This window comes from Onychomys torridus, chromosome 4 (assembly GCF_903995425.1).
Source record: "Onychomys torridus chromosome 4, mOncTor1.1, whole genome shotgun sequence".
In the NCBI taxonomy this organism is placed as follows: Eukaryota; Metazoa; Chordata; class Mammalia; order Rodentia; family Cricetidae; genus Onychomys; species Onychomys torridus.
The window spans coordinates 39,736,352-39,752,497 of NC_050446.1; the positions used below are offsets into that span (position 1 = coordinate 39,736,352).

The window sequence follows — 16,146 nt, forward strand, 5'->3', positions numbered from 1 at the left end:
TAAATTTACCATGGTATCAGGTGTAGTGTGTCTCATTAGTGTTTAAATTGCATTTCATTGATGATTAATACCACTTTCAAATGTACTTTTTCAACATTCAGGTGTCTTTTTGTGCAGTCCTCTTAAAATAATTTGCTCCTTTAAAATAGAAAAAAATCAAAAACAAAAAAACGAACAACTCATTTTTTTTGTGTGTGAAGTTGTAAGAATTCTTAATATACGCTGGATGCCAGTCTTTTTCATACATTTATCTTCAAAATATCTTCTTCTAGTTTATCACTTTTACTTTCTTTGTTTTAAACAATGCCACTTTATTTTTTGAGACAGTATCTCACCATATTGCCCTGGCTGACATGAAAACTGCTGTGTAGAGCAGGCTGGCCTCAAACTCCCACCTGTCTCTGCCCATCTAAAAGATGGGATTAAAGGCTTGTGCCATCACACCCAGCTGAACAATGTCATTTGAAAAGTAGGTAGTTTTGATGAAATATAATTAAACAATTTTTATTTTAAAGGTCTCTTGTGTCTGTTATCATACTATTGTTCATAGTGCAATTTGTTGTTTGTTGTAAGTGGATAAATTATAAATCCACTCTTATGGTTTTTTTATTGTTGTTGTTCGTGGTGGTAGTGGGGATTAAATTTAGGGGTTTTCACACCAGTAAAACATTCTACAATTGATGTACAGCTCAAGCCCCAAAGTCCAGCTAAAGTTGTTTCATCTAATTTGTTTGTTTTCAGTGTATCGTCTGCTGTGACAGAAGTAGTGAGACCAGCTCACATTGGTCTGGGAGTTTGCAAACAAACCGATAAGACCAACATTCACACCATCTGTACCACTAAGAGAAGTGGTTCTCAACATGTGGGTCATGACCCCTTTGAGGTCCAATGACCCTTTCACAGATGATTCATAACACTAGCAAAAGTTCAGTTACGAAGTAGTAATGAAAATAATTTTATGGTTGGGGGCCACCACAGCACGAGGAATTGTATTAAAGCATTAGGAAGGCTGAGAACCACTGACTAAGAGCATTGATTTATTCTGCCTGAGGATGATGCAGGATGAGGGCACTTAGTGTAGATGAAAGTGAGCCTGGAGCCCTAAGTCATGTGCAGATGAGTGGTGTAGCCAAACAAGAGCAGCAGGGATCAATTGAAGGTTACCCCAAGTGGGTAACTGTGTTAATAGTTTGGCTTTTCAATGTCCTAAGAATTGGAACTTCCCTTTAGTAACACTGACTGTAGCTTGGTTCAGAAAGTAGAAGGCATACTAATTGTACTAACGTTTTAAATATTTTTGGACCTGTAGTTTATAGTTTTCCTCTCTCTTGGAAAAATAAAATCAAGCCATTGGATTTTTGAGCACTCCTCTATTTGATTGCCTCAGTCTGGGGGCTGCACCTTTCAGTCTCTGCTTGTTGCTCTTCTTCCTGGGGGCTCCTCCCTCCCATTGGTCAATCATTTGGCCTCACTTGTTAGTCAAGTCATCTCTGTCAGCTCCACTTGCCTTCCGTCTGTTTGCTCTCTTGTGTCTGGCTCACACCTTCTTTATGTCATCACAGCTGCAATTATTTTTAAAGTAATATTGCAGAGTGCTGTACTCTTTCGTCTTTTAAAAAACGTTAGCCTGTTCTTTCTTTCTTTTTTTTTTTTTTTTGATGTATGACTTTCTCTATGTGTGTTATATTGTTATATTAATGCGTATGCACCTGTATGTGCACACACACTTGCCATGCAGGCATGTCTGGAGCCCAGAGGGTGGCATCTGATGTGGATTAACTTCCTCACTCACTTATCCATCTTATTTTTTTGAGGCAGTCTGTCGCTGAACTTGGATCTTGTCAGTGGACTGCCTGGCCAGCAAGCTCTAGGAATCCTCCTGTCTCTGTACCCAGTGATGGGTTAGACATACTTTGTCATCATGCCAAGATTTTTTATGTGGTTGTTGGAGATTTAAAAAAAAATCAGGTCTTCAGGCTTGCACAGCAAATAATCAATGGATTAATCTCCACAGTTCCATACTCCTACACCCTTCTCTTTCTTCTTGTCTTCCTCCTCTTCCTTCTTCTTCTTCTCCTTCCTCTATCAAATTTGTGTTTGTAAGAGAAATATAGAAACATACAATCTATGTATTTACGGGGAATCATATAACATTTTGATAATGTATGTATTTGATATATTATATATCTCCTCAAACATTTATCATTTTTATGGTAAAACAGTAAAAATCCTTTAAATAGTTACTATCTACAGTCATATTAGGGTGAGGTAGCACACCAGAATTTCTTCTTATTATTCTATTATAAGTTATTACCCATTATTTACCATTCTGTTAATAAGTTCTCCTATACTCTCCCTTTTCTTCTTGTTACCATTTATATACATACATATATATATGTGTGTGTGTGTGTGTGTGTGTGTGTGTGTGTGTGTGTGTGTACCACATTTTTGTCATCTATCCATTAGTGGTCACTGAGGTTATTTCCATTTCTTAACTACTATGAATTGTGTTGGAGTAAAGACGGGATACAAAGAGATCTTTCTGTCTGATCTCATTTCTGTTGTATATAAACCCAGAAATGAAATTTCTATAGCACTGTATTGTAGTTTCATTTTTATTTTTTTCTGTATTAGCTCTATTAGTTTATGTTCCCATCAACAGTGTTAAGGGTTTTTTTTCTTGTACCATTTATTTTTGGTATTTGTGACAATGGCTGTTCTTGCTAGAGTGGAATGAGATACTCTAGTTTTAATGTTTCCATGGGGATTAGAGATACTGAACACTTTGCTGAACTTGATCATTTGTATGTCATCTTTTGATAAATGTCCACTAAAGCCTATTGTTCTTTTTAAATTGTACTGACTTTTGTCTCTGAGATCTTAGAGTTCCTCCTAAGTTCTAGATAGTAAGTAAACCCTTTTCATATGTATAGTTTATACAACTTTCCTCCCATTTTGTAGATTAATCTTTACTAGATTGTTTTCTTTGACTTTTCATTTGATGTAATCTCGGGTGTCTAATTTGCTTTTGTTTCCTGTGCTTCTTTGTCTTGTTGAAAATACTTGCTCAAGTTAGATGCTGTTCTTGTGTTCTCGCAGATGGAGTGTTTGAAGACCAGGCTGACTTTTGTGCTCTGTAAGTGCTCTACTGCCGAGCCATGGCCCTAGGAGCCCAAAGGTCCAGTTGGAGGCTTGCTTATAAAAGCTTTGTTAGAGCTGTATTAGTTCTGGTTCCACAGCTTTATTTTACTAAGATTTCTACTGAACCACCTGGATATTCAGCAAGGTTTTCTAATCTGATTGTTTGAATGTTAACGGGTCTCATACCTGTGTGAGCTCTGAGAATAGTTCAGCTTGTGTTTGTGTGGCTCTTTACTAGACCCAAGGGCTATGATTACACTTATTTGAGTCTTAGAAGAGATCAGTAGGTTCAAGCTGTTACTCATGAAGTTCTCTGAGCTTTTCTTTATCATAGCTGCCACTTTGCCCCCTGTGTTATAGATTCCAACATCTTAGCCTCTGTGTCTTCTACCTTCCTTTCTGAGCTGGGTGAGACTGTTGTACATGCGTGTGGTGTTCTCCCTTCACAGCTTGTCCTGGCTTCGTGTCTCCAGATAGGTAGCATGGGACCATCCTGTTCTTGTTTTTCTCTCCGAGATCACAATTCTCTGCTTGTTTTTCAGTGTCTGAAAACAATGACTTCATCTTGTTTTGTTTTCTGTTTGTCTGAGGGTCACCAGTTTCAATTACTCCATCCCTAGAAGTAGAACTCCAGGGGCTGATACACCAAATAAAACCAAGAAAGTCTCCCAAGTTCTCTGTCATGCAGGTCCCAACTGGAGGACATTCACTCGTACTTTACTAGGTTATGTGTTTTTAAAAGATTAAATGCAAACATACCATTTCTGGAATGTTAACACCTTTAAGTTATCTATAAATTAGAAATGTGGATACAAGTGCATGAGCACACCCATATTCACATTTATTCTGTGTTCATTCATTTTTAAATTATGCACGCTATTAAAATGAACTTATCCAATCATTGTTCTGTGTGTATAATCAGGAATTCACTGAAAATGGCAGCTTTAAAACTGTCTACAGATCTGCAGCTATTTGTGTTTACTAAGATCATGTTGAACAGGCTCTTCTTACGCAGCCCATGCTGTTCTCCAGGTTTAGTTCTTCCTGCTATCAGCTGTGAGTGCAGGGATTGGAAGTGCGTTGACCTTTGTCTCCCCTTCCAGATGTTAGACTTCTTTACTACTCTTGCATGATGACGCTGTAATATGTATATAAGTTCCCCTTTGTCCACAATGTGGCTTCATTTTTTTCTTTTATAATAAATAATTTAAGGAAGCTTAAATTTCAACCTGATACTATTGATGGTTATAATAAACACACAGGTGATATTCTACATTAAAATGTTGGCTTTGCATTTTAATTTTGTGTTGAAACCAGGACGCTTTCTAGGAATGATAAATCTTGCTTAGTGTGTGAATATTTCAAATGACAAGAATCAACTAATTTTTGCATATAATTCCACCTAATAGGAGATATTAGGAGGCTAAAGGCTAAGAATATTTCATAAGCATTGTTTTAATTGTTGTGTTTCAAGTCTCAATTTTACCTTTCCTCTTATTAATGATGCCATAGATCATGAGAGAACTCTCAAGGAATGTTTAGAAGTGTTTTCTGTGTGACATCAAGCTTTGCATAACTCATTTTGGTCAAGGCTTGTAGAAATAAGTCTTCTATTTGAATAAATGATGTATGTGGGATGTGAATTGACTTTTTCCTCTATCCAATTTGAATAGATCAAATTTGTCTGTAGAAACCACAGATTCTTTTTAAAGCATCAGTAATGGTAACCGAGTGTTATATTTATAAAAAGAATGAAAAGATAAAGAATAAGCAAGGAAAGCCCAAAAGAAGGAAGGAGGGAAATAAAGTAAAGAAGGAAAGGGGACAACGGAAATGAAAAAGAAGGGAGAGAGAGAAAACAGGCAAGAGAAACTGTCTTTGCTCCTGTTCTCTGTTCCTCCAACATCAGATACCATGTGTAGTCTAAATAAGAGGTAGCATTTGTTTTCAATAAAACAACTCACATAATAAATATGATAGTGCTGATGATTTCTAAGCAGTAAACAGGATAACTATTGTAATTTTTGTAAGTTCCTTGAATTATTGTTTTTAAATATAGGTAGGTACTCTTTTATTAAATAGTTACATTCAAATTTATTTCATACATATAAATATTTAATCAAGAACAGATACTTTTCTTGGCCGTGTTTGATATTAATGCAACTAAAGTTTTTAATAACTGTGAAATATATTCTGATAGATTCCTTTGCTGTTGTTTTGAGTGTGTGTGTGTGTATGTGTGTGATATGTATATGTATGTGTATATGGAGGTCAGATGTTTTCTTCAATCACTTTCTACCATATAATGTATGTATGTATATATATCTTATTACACTTTTATTATTGGTTTTGAGCATGTATGCAAGTGTGTATGTGTATGTTTTTGTGTTCATGTGTGTGTGTGCATCTGTAGGCCATGGCCTGTGTGTGGTAAGAGGGCAACTTGTAGGTGCCAGTGTTTCCCTTCTATCATGTGGGTCTGGAAATTGCACCGGGTTGTCAGGCTTGGCAGTCGGTGCCTTTCCTTGCTGAGCTATCTCACTGGATATTCCACTATATCTGTCTCATCTCTCACTGGACCTGGAGCTCAACAAACCCACGGGGTTGCCAGCAAATCTTAAGGATCCTCCTGTCTCTGTTCTGCTGGTCCTGGGGTTACAGGTGTGCATGGCTGCACTGGGCTTCTATGTGGTTGTGAGGACCTGTTTAGCTTACAAAGCAAAACTTTTACTGACTGAGTCATCTCCCCAGCCCCTTTATGGTTATCAATCAGATTAAAAGTGCCTTGAATGTGTATTTCTGTTTTTTTTTTTTTTTTTAATAGGCTCTGGTTCCATGGCCTTCTGTATGCAATGTGATTTCTGTGTTTGTAGCCAAGAGTGCGATGGAATTGGAAGATCTTGAGGGTTTTAAAAAATGCATTTCCTTATGAAAATGTTATTGAAATAAAAACTATATTTTAGGCAGACTAGATTACTTAGAAAACTCATTTAAGTTTCATAAATAGGCTTGTCTAACCACATTTCAGTAACTAATATGATGACATATGAAAATAAATTGTCGAGATCGGTTTTCAACTTTTGACCCCATCCAAGGCGAATGTTCCTTTCGGAGTTGTTATTCCTGTCAGCTATCATCCGGGTTATCACTAGGTTCTTGACAAGGTAACTTCGAACATATTATTAAGTCAGCTCCATCTTACCATAAAACTTTTTATTCTAAATAATTGATGCAATCAATTATGCCCTTGTTTAAAGCTATTACAGAGTAGAAGGTAAGAACAGGCCTTAGAAAGATAGCAAAAGAAAAGCAATTTAAAATCAATTAAGAGTATTATGGACTTGAAGAGGAGACTCAGGTTCAAACAAGTTTGGGAGGCCCTGAACTAACACTAGGGTCACCAAGGGATGAGTTTATTTTATATTGACATTAAAGCTAGTTCTAAGAGAGGAATAGGAAAAGAATTTTTGTTTCTTCACTAAGAAAAACCATACTTTATAAAATGTAGTACCCACACGTGTAATCCCACTATCATCACAGTTTCCATAATTTGCTTTATTCTCTGTGTTCTAGACTATCCAATTTTGTGCTATTACTTTATCCTAACAGATAGCAAAAAAGAAATCTACTTACAGCCAATCAACATGACACAAATGGAAAAGATTTTCTCCGAATTGGTGTTAGGAGACACATTTCCAAATCCTACACTGGTTAAACTGCTGAAGGTAAAATAAAGTGCCGTGACGTATTTGTCTTTAATGGACGGTCCAGAACTTGAGTCACTGTCATTGTAACGTTTCCCAATTTGTTGTCCTAAGGAATCCAACCATCCAATTTTGTCAGTCAGATAGGGCCTCTCTACATTCCCAATCGCATACCAGATGCAAGCCAGCCAGTGGGCAATCAGGGCAAATATGCACATTAAGAGCATTAGAACAGCTGCGCCATATTCTGAGTATCGATCCAGTTTCCTGGCTACGCGCACAAGTCGAAGGAGACGCGCAGTCTTCAAAAGACCAATTAATGTTGTTGTCTGTGAAAATAAATGTGGATGGTCAGAAACAGTTGTAAACAACTCAAGGTATGTTCTTGTAAGGTAGAATTATTAACAGAAAATGGTAGAACAGACACAGGCTTGAATCAAGCATGGAGATTACATCTTCATCCCAAGAGTTTTAATTCCACTATATGCCCAGTGTCTAGGCATATAGATCCATGGAAAGAGAATCAGCCTTCCCAAGATCTACAAAAATGACTTTCACATGAAATGTACTACTAACATGTTCCTTCCTCAACCAATGTCCAGGGAGTTGTGTGTCTCTCAAGCACTGCACACCATAGTTACAGTGCTGAAAGGAAGTATTATCTAACAAAGACAGACAATTATTTATCAACAAGGGATCTCCTCTAATGAAGAGAAACAAGGTCTGCTATTTCCTTGGCAGAGAGAGTGAGAAGTGAGATCTTGGTATTAGCAACTGCATGATAATGGGTGTTTGGTGACATATCTTGTGGGAGAGATCCCAAAATAGGAAGACCCTAAAGACCTTTGTGACAAGCCTACGCTAAAGTTGAAAAACACCTGAGCAAGGTAAAAGAGCCAGCCAAGCTCCTTCTTATAACCACGGGAACCCTCAGTGGATACCTGCATACATGAATTACAATTTAAGTGTCTTTTTCTTTCTTCCTGAATGCATCAAATTCATAAAGCGTTTCTTGGTGTCCTTATGACATCATAATTGTATTTTGTAGTATGGTGCATATTAACTAATTGCATGATTGTTACTGACCAGGTATTTAATGATAGGATACTTTTACATAATAATAGGATATTTAACTGGTTGTTAGGGAATAGAAATCTGATAAGTACAAATTACAAGTTCATTTCTTATGTTTCCTAAATAATGTCAACTCTAAGTACTATATAATTCACAGAACATATAATTATTCCATAGTTACATGGTGTTTACCAATCAATTATTGAGTCATTTTATCTTTTCATTGTGGTGTTTATTCTACAAAGTACATCCACATGTGTTAAGAATTCTAATGTTTTAATTGAAGAAATAGCTCATGGAGTAACTATCACCCCATAGCTATGAATGTTTATTTCGTGAAAAGATATTACTGAGTATACAGGAAAACTTTTTATGTAAACATCACATAGATCTTCTGTGTGTTCCTTTGCTGTACCCAGCAGTCAAACAAAGGAGAATCCTTTAGTTTTGCTTGAATTCATTTCTGTAAGACTGGAGTACTCCAAATGTGGGAGGCACTTGCCTAGCTTGGATGGACTTATCATAACAGGATTATAATTGTGTTCATCTTAGTTGTGCCAATAGTACTTTATTTTTCTTCTTCAAAGTTTTAAAGGCATATGCCCCTCCAATGAATTCTGGAATTTAAGATAGTATTACATGGTTCATTGGAAGTAAAGTAAATGTCCCTATTTGTATCATCAACACTTTAATTTGGCAGTTATGTGAAAGGTTTTTTGAACAGACAGACTTATAACTAAGTTCTACTTGCGTACTAGTATGCCACCTTGGACAGGTTATTCTTTTACACTCAAATTTCAGTTACCCTGTTTAAGATTGGGGATACAATGCCTATGGGGTGTAGGTAATATCTAATAAATGGGAGCTCTTCATATTTCTATTTAAATATCTCATTATATTTCTGTTTTTACTAGTAGGAACTTTATGCTATAAAATGTGTTGATGGAACTTAAATACGTTACAAATACACACATGGACATTTGGAATCCCAAATGGGAGCCTTGCAACATGGATTATGCAGTGCCCTCAGAAAATGGATGGGTCTTGGAAAAACAAGCACTTCATCCAGGTACATGGACCAGAATCTTACAGCAGGAGTCGCATATGTTCAAAGTCTCACCACTTTTGCCACAGTTTAGACTCTTGAGTTTATTTCTTTGTAATACAATTGTCTATTTACTTATGTTTCAAAACCAGAGCTGTTTGAGGATTATTGTGCACATACTAAAATTCCTATTTGGTTTTAGAATAAAAAGCTTAAAAAGTAATTTAAATATACTGCAGATTCACCAGTTAAAATTAAGTAAACTATTTACAATACATGGACAGATTTCATTAAAACTGATGCTATAAAAATGAAAATGATAAAAAAAATCTGCTGTCCACACTTCATACCCTTGTACATTTCCACCTCAAACACTCTAAAATTTTCTCCTATATTTAGTCAATAATGAAAATAAAATTTACATGAAACCAAGTTTTTCTAAGAATATAAATCAGTACAACTTACATGATCACACATGAATGACATATATTTTGGGGAAAAAGAAGTTTAAGAAGTCTTAGCATCAGCCAGGCCATGGTGGCACACGCCTTTAATCCCAGCACTCTGGAGGCAGAGCCAGGCGGATCTCTGTGAGTTCGAGGTCAGCCTGGGTTACCAAGTGAGATCCAGGAAAGGCGCAAAGCTACACAGAGAAATCCTGTCTCACAAAACCAAAAAAAAAAAAAAAGAAGCCTTAGCCTCATTCTCAATTTTTATTCATGATAATTACAGAAGAATTAAGAGATAGGAAGGGCAGAAGAGGTTCAGGAGAGGAGTAGGTGATAAGGCAGAGGGGGAAATGAGAAAAAAAGAAGCAGAGTGGGAGGAGGAGAGATGACAGAGCTATGGTGACTCTCACTTTCATGGTGAGAAGAGGTTGAGTAAGCAATGACTTCAGCAGTCATTCACGACTCTAATATTTACCCAAGTACAACAACAGGAGCTAGGGTTAGGTGGACCATTGTGGTGCCTATTTCTGTTGACAAATGCTGCCAACTCACTAGGGTCTTCTTTGCTAGTGACCCTTGTATATACTGCCACACTGTCTTGCCTGAGATTATAGAGAGAAGGTTAAGTGATGGCACCACATTTCTGAGAGAACAGGCCAGGACATTTCCAATTTCCTCTTGCTGAGTAACTCTTGGCAAAAGAATCGAAAAGAACTGTGATGATTTTTATAAATAGGATAATAAAAATAGATAAGAAGTGAGTGCTTCTACAGTAGTTGAAGGAAGGTACTTTGCCAATTTTAGCTATGAGTTATAGTGAGGAAAACACAAGGGATTCTAGAATAGCTAACTTCATCTTATAGTACCTTCAATCTAGAACTCAGCTCATTTATTATGATTGAAAGGCATTGCAAATTTTTCCAGACTGTCACAGTAAAGAAACTTTATGTATACATGATTTTCATTTTAAATACCCCTTTTTCATATTTTTTTATTTGAAGACTTTCCCCTCACAAATACAATTATTTATATCTCTTGAATAATGAGTATGATTCACTTATACTGTTGTCTTAAAATATCTATTGTCTATTAAATGTCCTAAATTCCTTCTGATATTGGTGGAAGTTAGATTCCCTCATTAAGTAAATGACTTTTTTGGATTAAAGATAAAACTATACCTTTGGAAATATATTGTATAAGAGACCAGACTAAAAAAAGAGTACATTAATTTTATTTGATGAACATTATGTAATAAATTAGTTAATATCTTCTTCCAATGTTGGGAACTTTTGTGAAGGACTGAAATTAGATAATTGTCATCAGGATTGACAACTATCTAGAATAAATCTGTCTAGACTTAAATTGAGAAAGCCTTACCAATAAAAAAATTATATGTCGAAAATTTTTAAAACTTACTTTATTTTTTTTAGTTTTTATAAGAATCTTATACTAAAAATGTTTAATATACTTAGTAAATTTAGTTTATGTCACATAGTAAAAGTTAGCCTATAGATAAATTATAGCAATCATTCTTTTATAAATGATGAAATATATACATGTTCCTTTTGGTTTTATAGAATGGACTGTAGACTCAGGACCTCATTGAAATTTCAGCTTAATGAATCATTCTATCCTACTTCCCAAGAAATAAATGTATGGGAGAAATGGCAACATTTGCAAATGTAAATTTCAAGATTGCACATTTATTTTTTTCTGCTTTAAATTTTATTCCAGGTCACTCCAATTCAAGTGTATACTTTACACACCATTCAATGAATGATTTAAAGAATGCAATTCAATATCATTGTCTAGTTTCTAGTCTTTTCTTCCAGTTGTCTAACACCTTTTCAACATTTCTGAGGACATATTTATTAACACTATCAAAGGTCTTTATCTAGATATGTGCAGAACCTTGGAGGAACTAGTGAGCTTATTTCTTTATTCATATCAAACTTCACAATGATTCTACCCACTTTCTATTCTAAAAAAAATTATTCTACAGCCTTCCTGGAAAATTCCTTTTAATATTTAACAAACTTAATGATTGATAGATTTACTATTTCATAATTAACATTCTATCATACTGTAATATTAAATCCTTTTCTATTTCATTGCTGTAAAATAGAAACTAGACATCAAATGATTGTAATTTTTAACAGACAAATAAAACATCACATGTAGAAGAAGTATAGATGTTATACCATTTTCATTGAAATTTGAGTTTTTACCAAGAAAAATTGCATTTTATTTAATCTCTATCATTTTTTAGTCAATCACATACAAATGATACATAAATAATTAACTTAAAAAATTTTCAATTGGACATTTTGTATTTATGTCACTTGTCATGTCCCAGAGTTGACAGGCATGATCAAAGCTCCAAGTTGAAGCCCAGGGAAATTTCTGTAAAATACAAGCCAAAGACTCGCTAAAGAGGAAGAAATAGTTGTGTTATTGTTGACCTGCATAAATGCATGTTTTTGAGCTGTGCTCTGTTATTTCTAGTGGAATATGAATATCTCATTTTCATAATAATGTCTAGTAAATTCATGACATCCATCATAAAGATCAAATCAAGGTGAAAAGCTCACAATATAATCAGAGTTCCTACAGAAGGCTACTAATGTTCTCTGTATGTTTGCTCCACAGTTCATCTGTCAGGGCAATGAGTGAAACATTTTTATGAGGAGAAATTCCACTTTCCTATTGGAATTTTTCTGCAAAGAGCCCCTAGTTATTTTGGTTCCAAAGCCTTTTTTGCCTGTGTTTACAATTCATTAAAAAATATCACTAAAGCATGAATTAGAGGGCCACAAAACAAATAACAAACAAAGCAAATAAAATAGAATTTTAATTTTCAGGGAGGAAAGAGATAACGATCTGTGTTACTAAGTAGAATTGTCTAGATCCTAAATGTTAATGTCTTAAAAATTTCCCATGGATAATGTAAATATGGGGAAATCTGAGGCAGATAATCAAAGCTGACTTTCCAGAGACAAAGGGAATGATATTGTTCTTTAGCATCAATGATGTTGAAGCAAATTGATGTGGCTGTGTCCCACTTGATGAAGCCAAAGATAGGAAACACAGAATTATTTCTCTTTCTAGATGATATTGATGCCAGTAAGATAATAACAATATATGCAAGCCTAGTAAAACTCCACTATTAATTTTCTTTAACATATTTGCAAGAGTAAAGGAGATTCTCTAGTTATTTCTAATCACATTTAATAATAGTAAAAATTAATGTTAATTGGAAAAATATGGGTGATTGTGTCTTCTTTAGTAAAACCATATTGTCACATTATCCTCTATCATTAATATGTATGTTTTATATATAAAATGATATTGTTACAAAATTGGATCTAGGAGTTGACTATAAATAAAATAGATTAACTTTCAGATAAAGGAAGATATTAATGTTTAATCAACAGAGAGAAAAAATATTTTCCCTAACCTAACTGATCATGCTAATATATAAGAAAAAATCATTCAAATAGTTCAGAAAAATTGCTCCTATCTTTTAATCATTGGAAAATAATGTCTTCATTAATTTGCTTATGTATATTTGTATATAGTTTTTACAAATGCTCACTCATGTGTGCATGAAAGCCTAAATATTTGTATTCCAGATGTGGGCACCACATTTTATGTGTTTAAACAGCACAATTACCCCTGAAACTTAAAACAGAAAATCTGACTTTTAAAGCTTTTCTTCCTACCAAATGTCAATCTACATGTATATAAATATATGTAAATATGTATGTATTGGGATAGGGTTTTGTTATGTAGCCCAAGATGGCCTTCTTCTTCCATATGCTCGGTATATAGGCATGTACAGCCATGCCTGGTCTCTAGACTCTTCTAAAGGATCCACACAGAAATTTATGCATGATTCTGATAGGAAAGGGCTCATTCAACCACCCATTACTATGATTATATGGTCATGTACGTCTTTCTTGTTGCTCATAGGGTGCCTGATTTGCCTCCAACCATTTTCACTGGTATGACTAGTAAGCTTCTCCTACTCATGATGGCCCAAACATCTCAGAATACACTTTTTTTTTCTCCTGCACAATACACCTTTTTCTCCCAATGATTTTGCTATCTGGATAAAGACCTTACCATCTATGAAAGTTACTTATACAAGTACCTTCTCTCTCATCCTTACTCCCACCTGAATTATTCAAGTAGTGAACTACAAAAAGATATTTAGAATCACTGATAGCTCTGATTTTTCTTTTAATTTTTCATGGATATTTAATTAGCCAACAATTTATGATAGATGACATTTAAAATAGACCATGAATTTATCTGTTATCTACATCTCTGTTGTGTCATGTGTCCATGCTCTCTTCTTTCTCATCATACATCACTGTATGTGCTTTAATCTGGGTGCCTTGTGTCCAGGACACAGAGAACAGTCTACACAATCTTTTAAAATGTCAATCAAAGTCAGTTCCATTCAGATTCCACACCACACAGACCTCACGATTCTTGGTGATTTACTTCTCATGTCTGAGCACCTCATCTCCGACTTTGGTTCAGCCTTGTTGCCACTGGCAGCTTTTCTGGTCTTCTAACGTTCCAGACCTGATAGTCAATGGAAGAACTGCTGCAGCTCTTTCCCTTCTTTTTCTCAAGTGTTTTGTATTGTAGTCTCCTATGGCTGGAAATTCCTTGCAAGTCTCAACTCTAATGATCTTTCCTTTATGGTTTTTTCCTAGTCTCCCAGTCTATGTTGGTTAACTATATAGTATTGTTTTCACCTGATTTGTATCACTTTAGCATTTGCTCACCTATGAGCATGTAGAGCAGAAACTTATCTATTTGGTTACTTCTGAATCTAGAATAGTGCCTGCTGCTTTGAAGGCTACTCAGCAAACATTTGCTGATGAATGAGGTATATTATATTGCTACTTAATAGGAATAATGTACAATATAGGACCAAGGAAACCAGTGAATGGCCTAATCTACAAAACTGGAATAATAACTTAACCTACCAGGCCTGGTATCAGACAAAATATTTTTTGTAGTTAATTCTGTATCTTAAAATTTTTACAGCAAACACAGTATTAGATTTTAATGTTACTTCTTAGTAGAATGAGGTCAGTAGACATTATGATGCGTAGAAGAGTCTCCAGAGAAAGACTTTTGCATTTCCTAAGTAATTTTTCAGTGCCTGCTGGTAACTTACTTATGTTAAACCTAGAATTTGCATATCTCTGAATCTTTCCAGGAGCTCCCCCACTCGAATTTCAAGTCCTTCACTTTCCTTCTCGCCCTCTTTTTCCTTATTATACACTGATGTGAATCTCTTCAACTTTCCTTTGCTTTAGCTTATTCAACAGAGTCTTGTAGTAGTGATTATCTGAATTACATATTTTAAAGGAATTTTACATTCTTGAAAATGTGTAGGAACTGAAATTAAAATAATCTAACATTTATTCCACCTTTATGGCTGTAATTAGAATTTCTAAATATTCACTATTTTAATCATTGTTGATTGAATGTCATAAATACATTAACTTCTCCTAATAATCTAGTTGCCTATTCATTTGTTTTCCAAAGTTTGATTCACTGTTAGTATGTTTATATATAGTTAATGAACACACACACACATACACACACACACACACACACACACACACACACACCACAGACACTCACACAAGCACACACACAGACACTCATACATACACACACATATACACATTCACACTTTTAAAACTGTGAAATTTTATTTTACAGTTCATCAGGAATAGTTTGTGTATTATAATTGCATGTATCCCTCATTATAAGAAATTCAAAGATAAATATCAATGATAAAATGTTTTATAATTCTTGTCTTTAGTTACCAACCACATTAAGAATCATCATTAAAAGATCTTTAACAACTATTTTTTCATTTCATATGTGTTATTATAGTACCAAATAAAATATCAAATTGACAAAATGACAACTTTATCAGCATTCTTTTACAGATGATGAAAGGGAGCTAGAATTTTGTTTAATCGTCCTAAGCCCAACTAACCTACAGTTTGATGAGCCTTGCAGTAGAAATAGAGAAGTGACTTTAAAATTACTGATTCCCCCTGGCAGACAAGTATTCTGTTGTCCTGAAGTCTTCAGTGGCTAGGAAGCAATTATCTGTTGAGATCTCCTTTTCTCTTGAAATATGCAAATTAAGAAACCAAACAAAGATGATGATGAGGAATTCTTAGGCAGAAAAGGACACTGATTTTTTTTTTTTAATTCAGCACATTGAGTTTCTCTTTTTTTTTTCAGTCAACTTCCTTGGAGTTACTTTTGAGCCTACCATGATAATTAGTTTTGATTGTTAAATTGTCAACTTGACAAAATCAAGAAAGTTTCAAGGAGGGATTATCTGAATGGCTTGTGATGTGCCTGCAAAGGAATTGTTTTGAATGTATTTGTTGAGGTGAGAAGACCCAGCTAAAAGTGTGTGGCACCATTCTCTGGGTTCGGGTCTGGAACTGCACAAGTGTCGAAACGAGCATTAGGCAGCGAAGACACACTCTCCCTCTGCTCATGGCTGTGGCTTTGACCAGTGCTTCAGCTTCCCAATGTCTGGACTTTCCCACACTGATAGAATAGAACCTGTGTTGTGAGCTAAAATAAACCCATGATCCTCTCATTTGGTTTTTGTCCAGGTATTTTATCAAAGCTCCAGAAAGGAAACTTAGTCTTTTCTTTACATAAATATTTACAT

At 34.9% G+C, this 16,146-nt stretch overlaps 1 protein-coding gene across 6 annotated transcripts in view; it reads right to left on the reverse strand.

Moving 5' to 3' along the window:
- Positions 1 to 16,146, reverse strand: part of Kcnh7 (potassium voltage-gated channel subfamily H member 7) — a 458,805-nt gene that overhangs the window by 68,735 nt on the left and 373,924 nt on the right. For all 6 annotated transcript variants that reach the window (XM_036185753.1, XM_036185750.1, XM_036185751.1 and 3 more), the window contains one exon: positions 6,775 to 7,174. In XM_036185753.1, coding sequence (XP_036041646.1) covers positions 6,775 to 7,174 — 400 coding nt within the window. The remainder of the gene's footprint in view (positions 1 to 6,774; positions 7,175 to 16,146) is intronic.